The sequence below is a fragment of the Melozone crissalis genome, unplaced genomic scaffold (genome assembly GCF_028551555.1).
Source record: "Melozone crissalis strain CALT ecotype California unplaced genomic scaffold, PUWL_Pcris_2 ptg000045l_1, whole genome shotgun sequence".
Taxonomy (NCBI): Eukaryota; Metazoa; Chordata; class Aves; order Passeriformes; family Passerellidae; genus Melozone; species Melozone crissalis.
Window position 1 is genome coordinate 6,819,524 of NW_026535823.1, and position 18,462 is coordinate 6,837,985.

General features: G+C 46.9%; 1 protein-coding gene across 2 annotated transcripts in view; it reads left to right on the plus strand.

Moving 5' to 3' along the window:
* TNR (tenascin R) overlaps positions 1-11,738 on the plus strand; it is a 77,408-nt gene extending 65,670 nt beyond the window's left edge. For both annotated transcript variants that reach the window (XM_054285671.1, XM_054285670.1), the window contains exons 14-22: positions 413-532; positions 1,190-1,333; positions 1,955-2,085; positions 3,108-3,240; positions 6,251-6,402; positions 7,314-7,410; positions 8,149-8,310; positions 9,826-9,989; positions 10,487-11,738. In XM_054285671.1, the coding sequence (XP_054141646.1) occupies positions 413-532; positions 1,190-1,333; positions 1,955-2,085; positions 3,108-3,240; positions 6,251-6,402; positions 7,314-7,410; positions 8,149-8,310; positions 9,826-9,989; positions 10,487-10,606 (1,223 nt within the window). In that variant the 3' untranslated portion in view covers positions 10,607-11,738. The remainder of the gene's footprint in view (positions 1-412; positions 533-1,189; positions 1,334-1,954; positions 2,086-3,107; positions 3,241-6,250; positions 6,403-7,313; positions 7,411-8,148; positions 8,311-9,825; positions 9,990-10,486) is intronic.
* Positions 11,739-18,462: the final 6,724 nt, after the last annotated feature.

The following is an 18,462-nucleotide window of genomic DNA, read 5'->3' on the forward strand; positions in this document are numbered from 1 at the left end:
ATAAACCTGTGTACCAGGCACAGGGAAGCCAGAAACATGCTGCTGGGCAATCATGACAACCTTTCCTAAACAGAGTACAGATTTCCAGAAATAATCCCTAGGGAAGTCCTGTCACAAGCAGCATCTGCTGCAAGAATAAAACCTTCTGCTATCTCCAGACTCCTCAAAGCCTAAAGAAAATCCCTAACAAGCCAGACTGGGCATCTAGAAAAGAGTGGAAGAGCAGCCCAGGTAGAAGAGTAACACAAACTACAACATCTCTGCACTCCAGCTTGTGCAGCACTAACTCCTGTGCAGGCACATGTGTCTAGGCAGCAGGGCAGGGCATAAAGCAATATACCACAGGAAGCCCTTTCAGCTCATAGTCCAGTCTCCCAATGCCTCTGATTCTCTGGATCTCTCCCCCATGCAGCCATGGATGTCCCCCTGGGGGTCACAGCCACCAACATCACTCCCACGGAGGCGCTGCTGCAGTGGAACCCACCGCTGTCAGAGGTGGAAAGCTACGTGCTCATCCTCACACGCCGTGCAGGTACCCCAGGGCTCTGCTTCAGCTCACCTCTGCCTCTGCACACCCCAAAGCCCTGGGCTCAGTGGGAGCCCTTCACGGAGGGAGAAGGGAAGGAGCCCTTGCCTTGGGTTTTATAGGGATTGTGGGAAAAATCAGACCACCCTTCAGACTGAACAGCACCACTGTTTCAGCAATAGCAGTGCTTTTTGTCATGAGGTCATATCCAGAGACACATTTTGGAGAACCACCTTGAATGTCTACCCTTGTCACAGACATGTTTTATGAAAAATCCTTTCCTTAGGATTTTTCCTCCTGAGAAGCTGAGATGCCTCAGGAACAAAATGTAAACAATGGTTATCTGCTGCTGTGGAATGCAACAGGTGCATCTGTGATTGGTCTCATGTGCTTGTTTCTAATTAATGGCCAATCACAGTCAGCTGGCTTGGACTCTCTGTCTGAGACACAAGCCTTTGTTATCATTCTTTCTTTTTCTATTCTTAGCTAGCCTTCTGATGAAATCCTTTCTTCTATTCTTTTAGTATAGTTTTAATATAATATATATAATAAAATAATAAATCAAGCCTTCTGAAACATGGAGTCAGATCCTCATCTCTTCCCTCTTCCTTGGACCCCTGTGAACACGGTCACATACCCTAACTCATCCCTTTTTTCTTACAGTTGCAGGAGAAACAATTCTCGTGGATGGAGACAACCAGGAGTACCAGCTGACCAACCTGCTGCCCAGTACCACCTACACAGTGTCTATGTATGCCACCAGTGGGCCTCTCACCAGCCAGACCATCAGCACCAACTTCACCACTCGTACGTGCAATCCCTTCCCTCACTCCTCATCCCTAGCCAGGCACTCACCCCAGGTAAAGCAGCCAGCAAGGCTGAGACAAAGCTCTTGATATATAGCAAGAGTGTAGGGGTAGCCGTGTGCCAAAAGGACACAAACACCAATCCCAATGACCAGTGCAGGGCACAACACAAGAACACAATTTTAATCAACAAGCATCAACCATTATTTTTACTCTTTCAGCATCCATCCATCCATCCATCCATCCATCCATCCCTTTCTTTTGGTGATTTTCCCTGGCTGGGGTTTCCTGAGCAGACCCCTGACCAGGTCTTTTTTTTGCCCAAGGCCATAGTCCAGAAGAACACAACAACCCATTTTGCTTGACAGGTCCCATAGCACATGAATTTCACAGCTCTTACCCTTAAGGTGGCACACAGGTAGAGGAGGACGTCGAGAGGGTTTGCAGAGCTCTGTTCAAGCCTGGGGATGGGTGATGAGGTCTTGAAACTGAGGGTGAGGATGACTTTGGGCTGTAGCTCAGTGCTGCAAGGTTGAATCCCAGTGTGCTGAGTTGGGAAGCAGGGCTGAGGTGGTTGTGTGTGAGAAATTTCACTTCCCTGTGTTCCTATCCACTCTTCCAGTTTTGGATCCTCCAACCAATCTGACAGCCAGTGAAGTCACGCGACGGAGCGCCCTGCTGTCCTGGGCTCCTCCCGTGGGAGAGATTGAGAATTACATCATGACCTACAGATCCACCGATGGCAGCAGGAAGGTGAGTGAGTCCTCACACCAAAGAGCCTCATTCACTCAGGGAGTCATAAGACCATGTTAAAATAAGCAGAAGCCAAGCAAAGCAAAAGAATGATGCTCAGTGGCTCAGGGAGGCCAGAAGGGCAGACACTACTTCCTGCTAAGCAGGGTGACAGGAAAAAGCAAGAAGAGACTGCCTAAGGTAAAATGTTGATGCACATCTACTGGTCTGGGCACAGAGGGGTTACCTGGAAAGATTGGAGGAACAGCGGCAATTCACAGCTTGTGAAACACAAGCAAGCTGAGGCAGGAGAGCATTATTCTGCAGAGATTCTAAAAATGCTATTTACCTTGCCTGCAAAAAAGGAAGATAGGCACAGGCAGCTAATTAATTCTGCAATACAATGCATTTGATTATTTAATGAGTGTGTCCACATCTGCCTGTCTGGAGAACCTGCAACAAACACTATCAGAAATGCGTCATGGCAAGTCTGATTTCCTTTGCTGGTTTGATTGGCTCACAGCAGCCAGAGGATAATAGCTTTGCAAAGGGTCCAATAATGCTGTGTGGCATTGGCCAACAACCAGAAAAATGAACATGACAGGAATCAACAGAGTCAAAACTGGCTGATAACCAGGTTTGGCCAGCTCTATTTCTTGCACTGCTTGGGCAATCAGTCATGTCTTTTACTGAAGGCATACAGGTCCCAGCAGACCCAACTGACAGAGGACACTGACTGCAAACATTTAAATCCATCTCCAAACCAGGTTGCTTTCCCCCACCCAAACCATTCTGAAATGTTGGGCATATTGGCTGAGCTCACATTCACTCAGCCCAGCCCATTCTGAAATGTTGGGTATATTGGCTGATCTCACATTCACTCAGCCCAGGGGTTTAAGCAACCGTGCAATGCTCCTCAGCCAGGCTCCAAGGGCTGCAGTAGTTTGTGGCTTCCCTTCCCTCCTCACTTGCTCTTTAGGCTCCCCAGCGCTTTTCTCATCTGTTGCTCTTGGTGTCTGCCTCCTTCTGGGACCCATGTACAGGAGCTGATTGTAGATGCAGAGGACACGTGGATCCGCCTGGAGGGGCTTTCTGAGACCACGGAGTACACGGTGCACCTGCAGGCTGCCCAGAACGCCGTGCGCAGCGGCCTCGTCTCCACCACCTTCACCACAGGTGAGCACTCACTCTGCATCCACCCAGACACATGCAGGCTGGCCCACATGTCACGCTGGTGGAAATGGACTGCTCTTAGGGACGGTCCCTCCTCAGGCAGCATTCCTTCATGATCCAAAGAGGGGTACTCACAATGCCACGACCCACGGTGCTGCATTGCTACAAAAAGTTAATGGTTGAAGGAGCTATGATTCAAACATGAGACCCAGCCCAGGGCAAGGGGGTTTGAGCTTCAGACCAGTAACCATCTGCCATGCCCTTTTGTCTTGCCCATATCTGCCCTCAAGTGGATAAACAGAGGAAAAAATACCCACTAAAAGGAACAGCACATATCAACAGGAATGCTGCTGGGAGAGGACCCAGCCAGTGTTGCCATGCTGTGGACATGATATCAAAGAATCAGAATGCTTTGGGTTGGAAAGAATCTTTAAAGGTCATCTGCTTCAATCCCTCTGCAGTGAGCAAGGTCATCTTTAACTTGATCACGTTGCTCAGAGCCCTGTCGAATTTGACCTTGAAAGTTTTCAGGGTTGGAGTGTCCCTGGAAATATCAAGTAGGTGCATCTCCTCCACCACCAATGGAATCACAGACAGCAAAGCCAGCACTTTATCTAATTGCATTATTCCTCTCCACTCTCATTCTGGAGCATTCACAATCTACCAAGGCACTAAAGTAATGGGAGTGTTTTCATTTTGAAATCAAAATGTGGGCATCCACAGTCACCACGACCCTCAGAGAGAGAATACTTATTCTTCCAAGAATGAAGCTTGCAAGAGAATGTCACCATTGCTCCCATCCTCTGCAATCATTCATAATAGAAGCTATGCAAAACAAATTGTCCCTCATCTTCTTTTAAAATCATGGCTAGGCCAGGATACTTACAGACAGAATATATCTTGTTCAGGGCTGGGAATCCAGTCATGTTTTTCCTGGGTATCAACAGCACTGAGAAGTCTCCAGATGATGTCCACCAAAATTCCTCCCATCTGTGCTGCCAGTTTAATTCTCAAATTAGGAGAATTTTCTTTGAGTCTGCTATGGATACACTTCCCCATCTCAGTTACATGCAAAGGTCTCTTCGCCTGTTTTTAAAAGATAACAGAAACGATTTACATCAACAAAAGAAGAAATGACTTCTCTAATACATCTACAAAACATGCTCTCCTGTTGTTCTTGGCTCTTACACATGTGCATAAATCCAGTACAATTCAGGCAGGTGATAGAAAAAGACATGTAATCTTTGAGGCTGCTTGGGAGTCAGGGATGAAGCTGCATGGGAGTGACTTCTCAGGTGGGATAAAGCAGCAGAAACCCACTTGTGTCAGGCAAGGAGAGCCCCTTTTCCATCAAACAGAAGTGTCAGACCTCAGACGCGTCCATCCCCATTGTCAGCTGATGCAGCATCCAACACATTTAACTTGCTTTGAAGATGAAGATGGGCATTAGCAACAGGTCAGTTTCTCCCACTTACCCCAGTATTGAGAGACAGAAGCAACCAGGAGCTATGACCAAGGCAATGCAAACCATGGACAGCATCTCTCATCAAAGCTTCCAGATCTGCAACTCAGTTTACTCTGGCAATGCATCAAGGCACTTTGCAGAGAACAAGGACTTGTCTTTAATGACAAAATGACAAGAAAAAAAAAAAAAGTAAAGAAAGCCACTCAGGCTTAATTTAAATTGTTTTGCTTCCTTCTGCTTACATACACATCCCGGGGTTCTTCTATTCCCCCTGACATATTAATAGCTCAGCCTCTTTTGTTTCATGTTTGCATAAGGTTCTTAGGGAATTGTATACAGATGAGACAGAAGGAAGAAACAGATACAGTATTTATAATTTATAGTGGTTTGAAATGTCTTTCAAGGTCTCCTTGGCTCTTAAAGATATGAATATAAATTAAGAAACAAGCAATCTCCACAGGGGAGCCCAAAGTGGTTATTGTTGAAGAAGTTTTCATTGTTGGATACTATAAAATACAAACAGTATCTCACCAGGCTGTGCTACAGACCATGAAGATGGGGAGAAAAAAGAGAGGAACTTCAACATTTGAACACAGCAATGACTTTCAAGTCTTCAGGTCACAAGGTGGGTGGGAACAGACGCAAGTGGGGAGCAACAGACAAGGATTGTGCCTTGGTCCTATGGGGCACTGCACAACTGTGATGGACACACACACAGCACAGAAGATCTGAAGGTCCCTCACACCTTCTCAGTTTGTTACAGAGACATCCTTGAAAACACGTCCACATTGCCAACTCTGTACTCATTTATTCCATCATCCAACCATCCATACCAACACCAAAAAGATGTATTTTATTTCCCTCTTTTTTTCTTAAATAAGAAAAAAATGTTTCCAGACTTGATATTCCGATACTGCCAGAATAATTGTCATAATTAGGACTCTCCTAAACTCTGACCACAAAATAAGATGTCTCCTCATTAGAGAACACCTGTAGCACAGTCACACAGCCCATGCTAACTACCTCTAGCATATCACATAGACTCATTCCTGCTCAGCTTGCAAGTGACAATTATCTCAGCATAAGTCCACCATCATTTCCAAGGGCAGGGAGAATCAGGAGAATCCCCCTGGAATGAGTACTGTTATAAAACTTGATTAGAGCTGGCAGTCCTGAGACGAGAACAGGTTTTTGGTATTTTCACAGCTGTCTAAATATGCTGGTGACAGCTTAAACCCCAGGGTTTCAGACACAGCGCAGAAAGATGGTCCAAGAAGTGACATCCCTCATCATTCATTGTGACATTACCATGCACCCTTCCAGTATAAGACATATGGAAGAATAATTAATATATGCAGACATTTTTTTTTCCAGCAAGTCCTCTGAGGTCGACGGCAGATAAAAAGTCTCACTGCCTTGTGGAATTACTTGGAGTGCAGGAGCCAAGACAGACTTTTCCTGGATTGTAACTAGTGGAGCCTGAAGCATGGGGAAAAGGTGTCTCTTTGCTTGAATTTTACCTTTTTTTGTTTTACTTTGATTTTGCAGGAGGGCGTGTGTTTGCTAACCCTCAGGACTGTGCCCAGCACTTGATGAACGGAGACACGCTGAGCGGGGTCTACACCATCTCCATCAATGGGGACCTCAGCCAGCGGGTGCCCGTGTACTGTGACATGACCACTGATGGAGGGGGCTGGATTGTGAGTATCCATGTGGCATGTTGTCCCCACCACAAAGTAACTGAGCCCCTACCAGCAAAGCACAGGAATGACAGCAGGCTCAGCATCACACGCTTCATTTCGCACGCAGCAGGGAATGGCCCACGCTCCGGTAATAATAGTTACACTTGGAGAAATGCCCTTTGATTTATTTGGCATGTTTGCAGTGCTTCTGGAGAGCAAAATCTGTGAGTGAAGCTGATTTATTGTTCTAGAAATGAAATTAATGGCTGGTAGCTTTCACGGGGAATGATTCACGCTGCCTGCAGAAGGAGGGTGTCAGGCGTCACCCCAATTGAGTCTGCACAGGAGAACTTTAGAAACAAATGCCTGTTTGGCTTTTGAGCTGCACAAACACTGCTTGTCTTGACGTAGATGGACTGACAGTGTAAGTAAACAACGCCATGGTGCTTTGATCTTATTCATGTCAAACTCTTACTTACACACATTACACAAAACCCTGCTAGATGTATAGTCAAAACCAAAAAAAATGGGCTTCCTCAAATGCTGATTTCTAGCCAGTAAATTTCCCTCTCATTCTGCTTCAGAACATCCCCTTGGATATCACAGAAATAGAAAGCTCAAAGCAGAATTACATGCTAGAAAACCAGAGGCACCATGCACTAGTTAAAGCAGAAACCTCGAAGGCCAATTCCTTCCTATTCTACCATTGATTTGCTTTGGACATTATCTAATATCTCTGTTTCTCCACCTGCACATGAATTAATTGCATGCCTGCAATTAACACTAACTGGATGGGCATTGCAATTTTCTCCCCTGAAAGGCACAATGGAAAGAAAACTTATTGTCTTTACCTTGTGTGTCCAGAGCCTGGCAAAGCTGTCTCTCATCTCCATCTTTATGATTGTCCCCCTGCTCTCCCTCCACATCAGGTGTTCCAGCGGCGGCAGAACGGGCTGACCGATTTCTTCCGGAAATGGGCAGATTACCGCGTTGGCTTTGGAAACCTGGAGGATGAGTTCTGGCTGGGTATGACCTTCCCTGGTTGCCTTTCATTGATGTGTCAAACCTAAGTTCCATAAGCACTGTGTCAGCTGTTGGCTCCTTGCCCTTCACCACATTCCTCTACGTTCTCCCGCAGACAGTTTTCCTTCTGTTCATTCCCTGCCCTTCACTTTAGGAACTCATGCAGAGGCACACTGTGAAGGTTAGCAGGTCCCTAGTTTGCTCTCTTTAGGAGACAAGGGGGGCATCTATGCTGTCAGTTTTCATGGACCAAAACCCATCATTGGATGACTACAGGTTGCACTGGTGGCCAGAAAGTCTAATGAAAGCGGGAAAGGAGTGAGTGGGAGACAGTGCAGCTCTGAAATTGAGTGTGCTCCTCCAAAACCTGAACATGAGCCAAAGGGACCTGCAGCATAAACACACTCTGGCTCGTATGGGAGCTTAACAACAAAAGTAGCACCAGAGCTCAACAGCTGAATGTTCCAAGCTTAAGCAGCATGAAGAAATCTGAAGATTTCTTTTCTTTCAATCTGAAGATTGAACCCACTGCTCACAGGGAAGTGAATCTCAAGTGGGGACAAAGATCCAGACCTCAGCAGTGCCAGGAGACACACAAACTCACCACAAGTGCTGCTGCTCTTTGATTCCTCTCCTTGCTCTCATTTCTCACTACTGTTTTATTTGCCTTGAGCTTTCCTTTTTTGTTCATGAAACAGATCTGGGCACCAGGTCTCACAGGGTGTTTCACTGTCTCCACAGGCTTGGACAACATCCACAAGATCACGTCCCAAGGGCGCTACGAGCTGCGGATAGACATGAGGGATGGCCAGGAGGCAGCATATGCCTACTATGACAAGTTCTCCATTGGTGACTCCAGGAGCCTCTACAAACTGCGCATTGGGGACTACAATGGCACTTCAGGTACAGCAAGACCCCTTGCTAGAAAGGGTCTTGGGAAATCCTTGCAGCCTCCTTACTAGCAGGGGTCTTGGGAAATCCTGTGACTGGTCGGTCCAAGACTATAAAGGAAATCTCAACATGAAATCTCGCTTGTCTAGAGCAGTGAGAAAAACATCCATAGTCCTTTCTGCCTTCCTGCAGTCCATCATTTAAACCAGGCTGATAAATCCCACTAAGGACATGGAATTTTCCATTGGGGATTAGATATTTAATATCAGAGACATTGCTGTTCAAATAACCAGGTCAACCATCAGAGGTGTCATCTCACTTGGCAGTAGCCACAGCTGGCTATTGATGTCATGCTGGAGGCTGTATTTATTGCCTTTCCACAGCTATGGAAAAATCTGAAATCCTCTGAGTCATTTCCTCACATAAAGGCCAAACACTGCCCAGTTTTGCAAGGACACTGTCACACCTGCTTACTTGGTTGATTCAGAGGAGTTAGAATTGCCCAGCAGAAGAGAGTGGGTGCTAGAGGGAGGGCACAGGGGTTCTCTTCCTCAAGAAGGGAGAAGGGGTATAACTCTAGCCCCTTCATCTGGGATAGACATGCCCAGTGCAAGCCCCCAGGATGGAACTTCCACCATGTACTAGGTGGAACCCCACAACATAGCCAAGATGCAGGAATTTCCCTATTCAATACCACTTAGTTGCTACTGGAAGAGAGGTGACAGAAATCTTGGTGGTGTGCAACGAAGCACTTGCTCTAACCTCAGATCCCAGGGCACAAAGCACCCAACCTACTGCCAAGGATGGCAGTAATAGTCTCTCCATGGCTGGATTGCATACAGCCAGCATGGATCCACTTCATATGTCCTGAGGGATTACCAAGGAGCATATTTAGAATGTCTCCTGTAAGTACATCACTCAATTCACCATATTTTACTCCAGCTTTTCTTTCACACAAAAGCAGCTGTCTAATTATCCAGTGAGGATGAAGTTAGAGGGTTTGGTGGAAGAAGACGTTACATACCTTCCAAAAAACTTCTTCCCCTTATCCAAAGAGAGAAAAGGTAGCCAAGAATCTTGGTTCAAGAGATGAATATTTGGTCTCTGTTGAGAGAAAGAGCTCCCTTTGGCTAACAGGAAAGAAGGAAGCTGAAAGCATCCTGAAGTTATATAGCAGAGCCAAGCCTTGGGAAATCAGGGATGCCAAAATATGGGATTTAAATAATTTCTGAAACACTGAAATTCAGATCCAAACACATACACAAGCACTTTATCTGACAATGCCAAGTCTCTAAGATTTGCTGCAGTCTGCACTGATCCTAAACAGACAGCAGAGGACCTCAGATGAGCCAGTTGTGAACAATTCCAGTTAACATTCAGTTATCCAGTTAATTCCAGTTATCCCCAGACTGTCAGCTGTTTGGGCCATTGATTGGAATGATTACCACAAAACCAGAATATCCCAATTTCCTTGTGAAGTGACCAGATAACAGACTCCATCACCTTAAACAGCACCTCTTTCCACAGGAGACTCCCTCACCTATCACCAGGGACGCCCCTTCTCCACCAAGGATAGGGACAATGATGTTGCTGTGACCAACTGTGCCATGTCCTACAAAGGGGCCTGGTGGTACAAGAACTGCCACCGCACCAACCTCAACGGCAAGTACGGAGAGTCCCGGCACAGTCAGGTAAGGCCTTCAAAGCATCTGGAATTTCTGCCAGGGGAACATGCCAGCAAGCCTAGGTTAGGGCCAGGGTGATTGGTGCACCAGGGTCAGGTATGGGCAGAGCTGGCTTGAAAGCCTCTGGAATTTCTTCCAGGGGAACATGTCAGCAAGCCTAAGTTAGGACTGGGGTGGTGTGATTGGTGCACCATGGTCAGAACTGGTGGCATGACCCCACACCAGCTGGAGGAAAGGGAGCCACCTTCAAGTCAACTAGGCTTTGTGCCATAGTAATTTTCTGTAATGTGTTAGACTAAAAAATTACCTAGATGAAATTTGACCAGCCTTTGACCAGGAAAAAAACAATCAAGCCATAGAAGCAGGGGAGCTGCTTGCTCATGCTATAGCAAGTTTTTCCTTTCTATCTTCTCTACACCAATCAACCTAGTTTCTTTCCTCTCCCACCCTAGTTTCTTGTTAGGGTGTTTCCTTACCCTCTGCCTTTCTCTCCCTCCTGCCAGGGCATTAACTGGTACCATTGGAAAGGCCACGAGTTCTCCATCCCCTTTGTGGAAATGAAGATGCGACCTTACAACCACCGTAACATCTCTGGGAGGAAGAGACGGTCCCTACAGCTCTGAGCCAGCTGAACCCCTCCTGCCTCCCACCACCTGACCTTTTCTGTCATTTGTTTGTATTTTATAATATGAAAAGGGAAAAAAAAAAGTTACTACTCGTCTGAGATAGCAAGCTGCCCCTCACAAGTGCTGGAGGGAACCATGGCACGAGGAAAGGCCATGGAAAAGGAAAGACCTCATTGCTTTGCATCTGTCCCAGAGAAATACCAAATTTCCAGTCTCCCTATCCCAATACTCTGGCCCTTAACATGAGAAGAAAGAGAAAGAGACAGATTTTTTGATATTTTTTTAAAATACATAGAAATCCCTAGCAAACCCTGTTAGAGATGTTTGTCACAGGGCTTGTGGCAGAAACCCTCCCCACAGGTACCTTGGTGTGGCCATTTCCAGCCCAGCCATGGCCAGGGATGCCCGTCCTCTCCCCGCCTCCCTGTCCCCTCCTGGCAGGGAGGTCCCAAGCTTCGTGCCATCCTGTAGACACCAACTCTTCCAGCAGGCAGAGGCCCATCTCTCCCCTGTGTGCAGGCTCTGGACACCTGGGGACCAAGTGAGGATGAGCAAAGGCTCCTCCCATCCCCAGGAGGGCTTGGCAAATATCTGCATATGTAGGCAAACTGCAGAGAGTCCACAGCTCATGTGTTGGTCCCACCACAAAGTCATCCTCGTGTGCATGAGGTGTATGGGAATAAGAATTACTCCACCAGCCCCAACCTTCATTATCCACTCCTCCAAGCTGAACTCAGCCCACTCCAGGTCCATGACATCTGCCTGGGTTATGCTGAACTTGATGGAGAAGAAAGGACTTAAATTAGAAGACCTGGGAGAAGAATTCCTACTTGTGGTCCTGAAATCTAGGACCCATTCCCTCTGTTATTTCTACATTCCATCATGCTCTCTCTCACTGAGGTCACTGGTCCCAAACAAAAGAGTCTCAGAGGAGGAGCAGCAATAAGAAGATATCACAGAACTGCAGCCCAACCTGAAGCCAGCAGCTGTCACAGCTCAGGTGCTCCTGTCCATGGCCCTCCACCCACACAGGGAATTATGGCAATGCAGCTAAGGCAAGAGAAGTGCAAGCTGAGGAATGCCCATTTCCTTCCTTCTCCTACACCATCCCTCTTCAATGCCAGCACAAGAGGGACACAAATCTCAGTGCCTTGGAATTGCCAGCTCTCTAACAGGAAATCAACTGTTTCCCCTCCTGGAAGGGATTCTATTCAGATTTTGGAGTAATTCAAGACCCTTGGAAGAATTAATGAATTTGCTCTTCCCATCCTTAACTGAAGGAAGATGGACCCTTTGGATATCTCTGTCTGTGCCCTGTTGTCATTGTCCCCCACCTCCACAGAGCCCAAATAACCACCATGCTTGTCACTCCTCTCCAAGGACTCCAGTCAATGCTGGGCATTGTCACTGGCCTGGTCTCCAAGAAGGGACTCATCCCTGCATCCAAGGACAATGCAGCTCATCACTGGATTTGCAGCCAAAGGAACATTACAAATGCTGAACACTGCTATCTGGTTTTATCACACTGAAGCTGCTTTGTCTCAAAAACATCTTGCAGATGGCAACATAAAGGCATCTTTGCAGTAGCTTATAATTCAGGCCAATGTATCTTTTATGGTCACATTCCTTAATGTTCTGACGTTATTCATGATGGCTGCAGAGCTGAAGAAGAGCATTAAATGGGAAAGATAACCTCCTTCTCCATGGCACATACTGACACGTGAAATCACAGCTAACACTGAGGTCAAGATCAGATACAGGGCCCGTTCCTTCAGCTTACAAGCTGGCCTGGAGAAAGGATGCTCAGCAACATCTCATATGTAAATGAGGTGTCCCTTCTTACTTCTCCTTGGCATCAAATCAGGCAACAAGCCAGCCAGTTTTGGAACAGGTGAGTCAGAGACTGCAGATGATGGGATCTCTTGCAGGACTTGGCTACTGTCACAGATGGTGGCATGTCATGCCTCCTGAAAACCCAACCCTGCTTTAAGACCCAAAAGCCAACAAAATCCAGCAGATGGAACTGATTAAAGCCTAAGAAGGCTTTTAGTAGATCAGCAAAGTAAATTTTTCTCCAAACCATCAAGAATTTGTAGGAAGAAATATCCCAACAAAAGCTGCAATGGAGCAGTGGCTATAACCAGCAGAGACTGGCATTGAATGGTGCTGTTTTCTTACCTACCCAGGAGAAAGGAAGAGATGTCATGGAAACATACACTTATCATTCACAGTCAAGAGAAAGGAAAGAAACTTCTCTTTTCAAAAGACTCAAACAAAGTTTGAAAAAAAAAAAAAAAAAGTTTGCCAAACATTTCCAGGAGGTTCAAAAGAATATCTTCAAAAAGGCAGATTATTCTCTAAACAGGTTTACTGACATATATCTCTCCCTCCCTCCCTCCTCATGTCTGTCATCCTTTGTACAAGTCCTGTAACCAGGATGAGTCAGCCCAGTTGACCCAACTGCATAGTCAGGTATGAAATTGGACAATATCCAATCTTCCAGTGCTATTATACATCAGTGCTGGTCCCTGACCCCTCATGTGATACCAGGATGTTGCCTTTCCATGGCATTGGTGAAAGACAGTTGCTACAGTCTTTTAAAGGAAAGACTTCTACACATCATGGTTTTGTCCTGGTGCTAACCCAACCCAAGCCCAGGCACACAACCAGCAATGATGACCCAGTCATTTGTGCCATTGTCTCCTGTTCACATTGACCATAAACAAGATACAATTTCCCAGAAAGTTATTTTTCTATATTGCCTTACTTTTTTTGTTGGTTTTTTTGACAAAGCTCCTGCCAGCAAATTTGTGCTTAATTTTGATGCTTCAGAAGGCCCCATAATTAAGTAGCTTCTTCTCACCCTCCATCACTGGATGGGCTCATTCCTTCTCCAGCTAGACCAGGTTTGGCCCTGAAATTCCCAGAAACCAAGGCTGGATCTGGTGCAGTGCTCACCTTGAGACACTTGGCTTCAGCATGTGAACTTCCACTGGGCTCTGGTGGCTCCACTGCCATCCTGGGTTTGCGTGGCTCAGGCTTGTTCCAGAGCCCAAAAAGGAGCATGAGGCTGTTACCCAAACCACACTATCCACTGCGAGATGCCATTTTGTGTGACAGGAAGCAGCACATCAAACCCTTCACACAGCAGAACACTGTGTGTGCCCATGACCCTGCAGCCTTTCAAAGCCACCTCTTATTTCTAACCCCAAAATCCTAGAGGGAAACACAAAGGGACTTTCATCTCGTGCCCAATATTCATTTCCCTCTGTTTCCATTCTCCAAGCCCACCTTCCTCTTGCACACTGCACTGAAACATAACCAAAGAGAAAAAGAGTCCTGAAAGGAAAAGCTGCTTTTAGTAAAGTGATAGCATCTATAAATGAATAATTTCAAGAAGGAGAGAGGCCAGGCTCTCCCCAAGGTAGCTGGGTTTTGCTTTCCAGGGAAAGCATCCACACAAAGGTTGGGGAGAAGTCTGCTTCTATTCCTTATCTTTGCATTACTTTACTCTCCCAAATTTGCCCTAAACCAGGCCACATGGGCATCTCAAAGCTGAGTATCAGCCTAAATGCACTCTTGCCTCCTTCCCAGAGCGATGCTTATCCCAGGTGAAGTGCCTGGGTGTGGAAGGCACAGCTCATGCCACCTTCACTCCCAGTGATGCACTGGTGAGGGCCCAGCCAGTGGTGTCCCCATGCCCACAGCAGGCTCAGAGCAACCTGACAAAGTACAGCAGGAGCCAAAGGACCCTCCTGGTGCCTCACCTCCATGCCAGCTCCTGACCTTCATCCCAGCTCAGAGCTGCCCTCCTGCTGTGCCCCCACCATCACATCTGGGGGTGACCACACACCCCCTATCCTGGGCCCCCCAGACATGCCCACAAGTTTTGACTTTACCAAACACTGCCAGCAACGAACTCTCACCCCCCCAAAACCCTTTAATTCGTGCTCACACCCACTAACAAAGGGTTCTGTTCTGGGGCCAAACAAGAAGACCATCCCTGTTTCTGCCAGCCAAGCACCCTGGGATGGCCATAAAACACAACAGAGCCCACTGGGGACCACCAGCACCTCCAGGGTCACCTTCCCCTTTCCTAAAAGGATGCCACCCATCAGGGGATGGTGGTGGCAGCTCCTTGCCCCTTCCAGAGGGGAAATTTGGGGTAAGTGGGAGGGAAAGGCCCTTCCCTTGGGAGATCCTGATGCCTAGACCTGCCTCAATACCCAGCCTGCAGTTCTTCTGATGTCAGTGGCTTCTCAGAAGGATGGTGACACAAAGACCTAAACAAACAAACAAACAAGCAGTCCCCTGTGTACAGGTGTTATCCTGGAAATGTTCTTAATATGTTAAAAAAAGTTTAAAAACATAAATAAGAAGGGAGAGCAGAGGCAACGAAATGCCTCAGATAGATTCTGATGAACTCAAACCACTGGAACCAAATGAGGGGGAAAAGAAAAGTAAATAAATGCATAAATAAAATCTATAATATAAATAAATAATAATATATTAAACAACCTTCCCCACCCTGTAATGAAAATGTAGCTTGGAGAATGGGATCAACGCTTGTTAACCATTGTTAACTAGTATTTTTAGTCCTGACCGCTCTTAGGCTATGTATAGTTCCTTTTTTTAATGCATTTTCTATACATTAATAAAAGATACTGAAGGAGTGATCTGTGTGCCTGTCCAGGAGCGGGGTGGGGCCAGAGGCCTCGTGCATCCAAGCCCAGGAAGATTTCAGCCCCAACTTCATGCCAAGAAGGGACACACATCCCCTATCCCTGATCTTTGGTTATCTCATGGGAGGAGCATGGGGGGGTTTAGCATGGATTCACACTCAAACCTGGAGGAGCAGAGCAGCTGTTAGATAGACCCAGCACATGCAATGTAATAGAAAAACAGTGGGAGGAAGTTTTGGGGCAGCCCAGCTTTGGCTGGTGATCCCATCTCCATCCTTGTAGGTGTTCAAGACCAGGTTGGAAAAAGCCATGAGCAACCTCATCCAACCCCAGGGGGGGCTGCCTTGGGCAGAAAGTGGGACCAGAGACTCCCAAGTCCCCCCCCAGCCCAGCTATGCTGTTAAAATAAATAAGCAATAACATGGCCATGAAGTTGGGTCAGCACAGTCGGTCCATTAACCACAGGAAGGCAGGGAGCTGGGATTTGGCCCCAGCCCAGCATAAGACATTTTGCTAATAAATTTAGCTGTTCTCATGAGCTACAGAGGCTCTTGGCTCTGCAGTTTGCAGCCAGAGAAAGCAAAGCTGTGGTATGAATGCTTGGGAGCAAAGGGAAACAACCCCAAAACCTTCAGTGAAAACCATTTGCCTGATTTAAAAAGCAATCTGTTCCCAACATGATGGAAACAACACCAAAAAGGAGATTGGAAGGCTCATTCCAGCAGAATATACTCCCAGTGGGAAACAATAACAAAAAAACCCCCCAAAGAACCCCCAGCACTGATTAGCAAAAATCTCTAGAGTGAATATGAACTTCAGAAGATTTTGAAATTCTTCTCTTATTTCACATGAAGACTTTACCTAAACCTCTTTGTTTAAAGTTTTGACATTCGACACGTAGCCAGACAGGATGAGAAAGCTTGAAAGAAGCTCTTCCTCCAGACCACTTCAATATTTTCTAAATTTGACTTAGTAGAGACAAAACAGGGGAGTTTTCTTGGTGGCAACTTCTCTTTCTTGCTCGTATTTGTGAGATAAAAAAGGAAGTTTGTGAGAGAGGGGATATCCCACCTTGGTCATGACCCTCAGTACACTAAAAGCAAAGCGTGAAGCCTGATGGACTTGACTGTCTAGAATAAATGAACTTTTTTGTGTCTGAAGGTAGTTAGTGCTATGGAAGACCCTTCATGCAAGGCCTGTGCAGGGAGGAGCTGAGGGATGGAGATGAGTTTGGGATGGGGAGGAAGGGTTACCTGTACTCATCATCCCAGTCTCACTGTGCCTGGCCAAGCTGTTGTCTGTCACAGCACACGTTGCAGTTGAGATAGCCACAATACACAAAGCATCACCATAGAATTTTGGAAGGCTTCAAGCATCTCCCTTCTGGTTCTTTAGCCCAACCTTTTATCCCCTCATGTTCACACATTGCACCTGTGTGCTCTCTGTGCCCTTTGGTGGTTGCTCAGTGCCCCTGGGCACTCCATGGCTCATTGCCGCTCACCTGCTGCTCACAGCTGTAGCCTGTTGGGGAATGAGGCTCAGCCCAGCCCCACTCACAATTACCCCAAACTGTGTACCTACAGTTGTCCCAGGTGTTTTATTTGTGGTCGCTAAGAGAAGGGCAACACCTTCCACTGTGCACCCTCACTCAGCATGTCTGGGGCCAAGTGAAGCCTCCAGGACCTCAATTTCCTGCAGAGAACCTCCCAAAACATTCACCTGGGGGAAACACAGGCTTCCTACTGCAAAAACCAGTAACAAGAGGCAGGAGTGTACCACTCAGAGGTTGGTACCTAGAGAAGGCAGGTAGCAGGTACATGGGGAGCTGCAGCATCCCTCTGGATCATAACCACCTCCCAAAATCACAGTCAAGGCCCAACTCCATGTTTCAGATGGGATGAGAATGGAGTGAGGGCTGGCAAAAGCACTTTCTAAACACTACAAGTTTTGATTTAAGCCAGGGAAGTGTTTTGTCCCATCACACTACACCCTGGGATGCTCCTGCCCTATCACACGTGCCCACCACCCTCATCCCTCTGGCCCCTCTGCCCTTGCACAGCTCAGAGCCATCACCATAATCTAGACATGGTCCTACATGTGCTGGGATCTCATATTTCCAGCCATTCCCAGAAACATGCCTTCCCAGGCACACCAGACTCCTCTTTGGGCACTTCCAGCCACCACAGCCCCCCCATGTGCACTTTACACAGAGATATTTCATCACAGCCCTCTTACCAAAGTCCCCTTTTTGCATGAGTGATGCTCAGGAACTTTGTTCCAACAGCAAACATCAGGAGGGTGTACAAAGGTCCTTGGCAAGGACCTTGGGCACCCATCCCAAACCTAGAGCTCAAGCAACACATTTCCAACACATCCTGCAGCCTCAGCCCAAAAAAAACCACAAGGGAAATGCTGGCCCAGGAGTGGCCACAGTGTGGCAGGAGGAGCTGCAATGGCTCCAGAGCAAGGCTGGAGCAGTTGATGAAGGGGCAGCTTTGTGCCATAGATTCAAAGCTGCTTTATTTCTTAGGAGATGTCATTTTTATAGCAGCATCTTCAACATTCTCAGATTTTAATTTCCCCTCATAAGACGGCATGTGTTCATCATCCCTTTTAAAACTCTCATTTCCATCTTTATATTTTAACTCCTGGGGCTACAGGCTCTAATGTTTAGTTATGTAGAGTGTAAAAGATTATAAATTCTGACTTTACATCAAATCTAAATTCAAAGATTTTAAGTTTTATCATTTAAATTTTATTGATGTGTTCCCTCTCCCTGGGATGAGGAATGCTGTGAACAGCAGCCTCCAGGCTTATCCCCCTTCCCTGTGATATAGCCAGCAATTTTTCTGTTTGCAACTTGTTTCAACAAGCACAGAATCCATCCTAGAATGGGTTGGGAAGGGCTTTGAAAGATGATCTAGTTCCAACCCCTCCGCTATAGGCAGGGACAGCTTCCACTTAGACCAGCTTGCTCCATGCCCCATCCAACCTGGCCTTGGGCACTGCCAGGGATCCAGGAGCAGCCACAACCTCTCTGGGCGCCCTGTGCCAGGGCCATACCATGCTCACAGGGAAGAATTTCTTCCAATATCCCTCCTAACCCTGCCCGGTGTCAGTGAGAACCCATCCTGCCCTTGTCCTTAGAGCAGCAGCTCTCTCCCTTCCCAG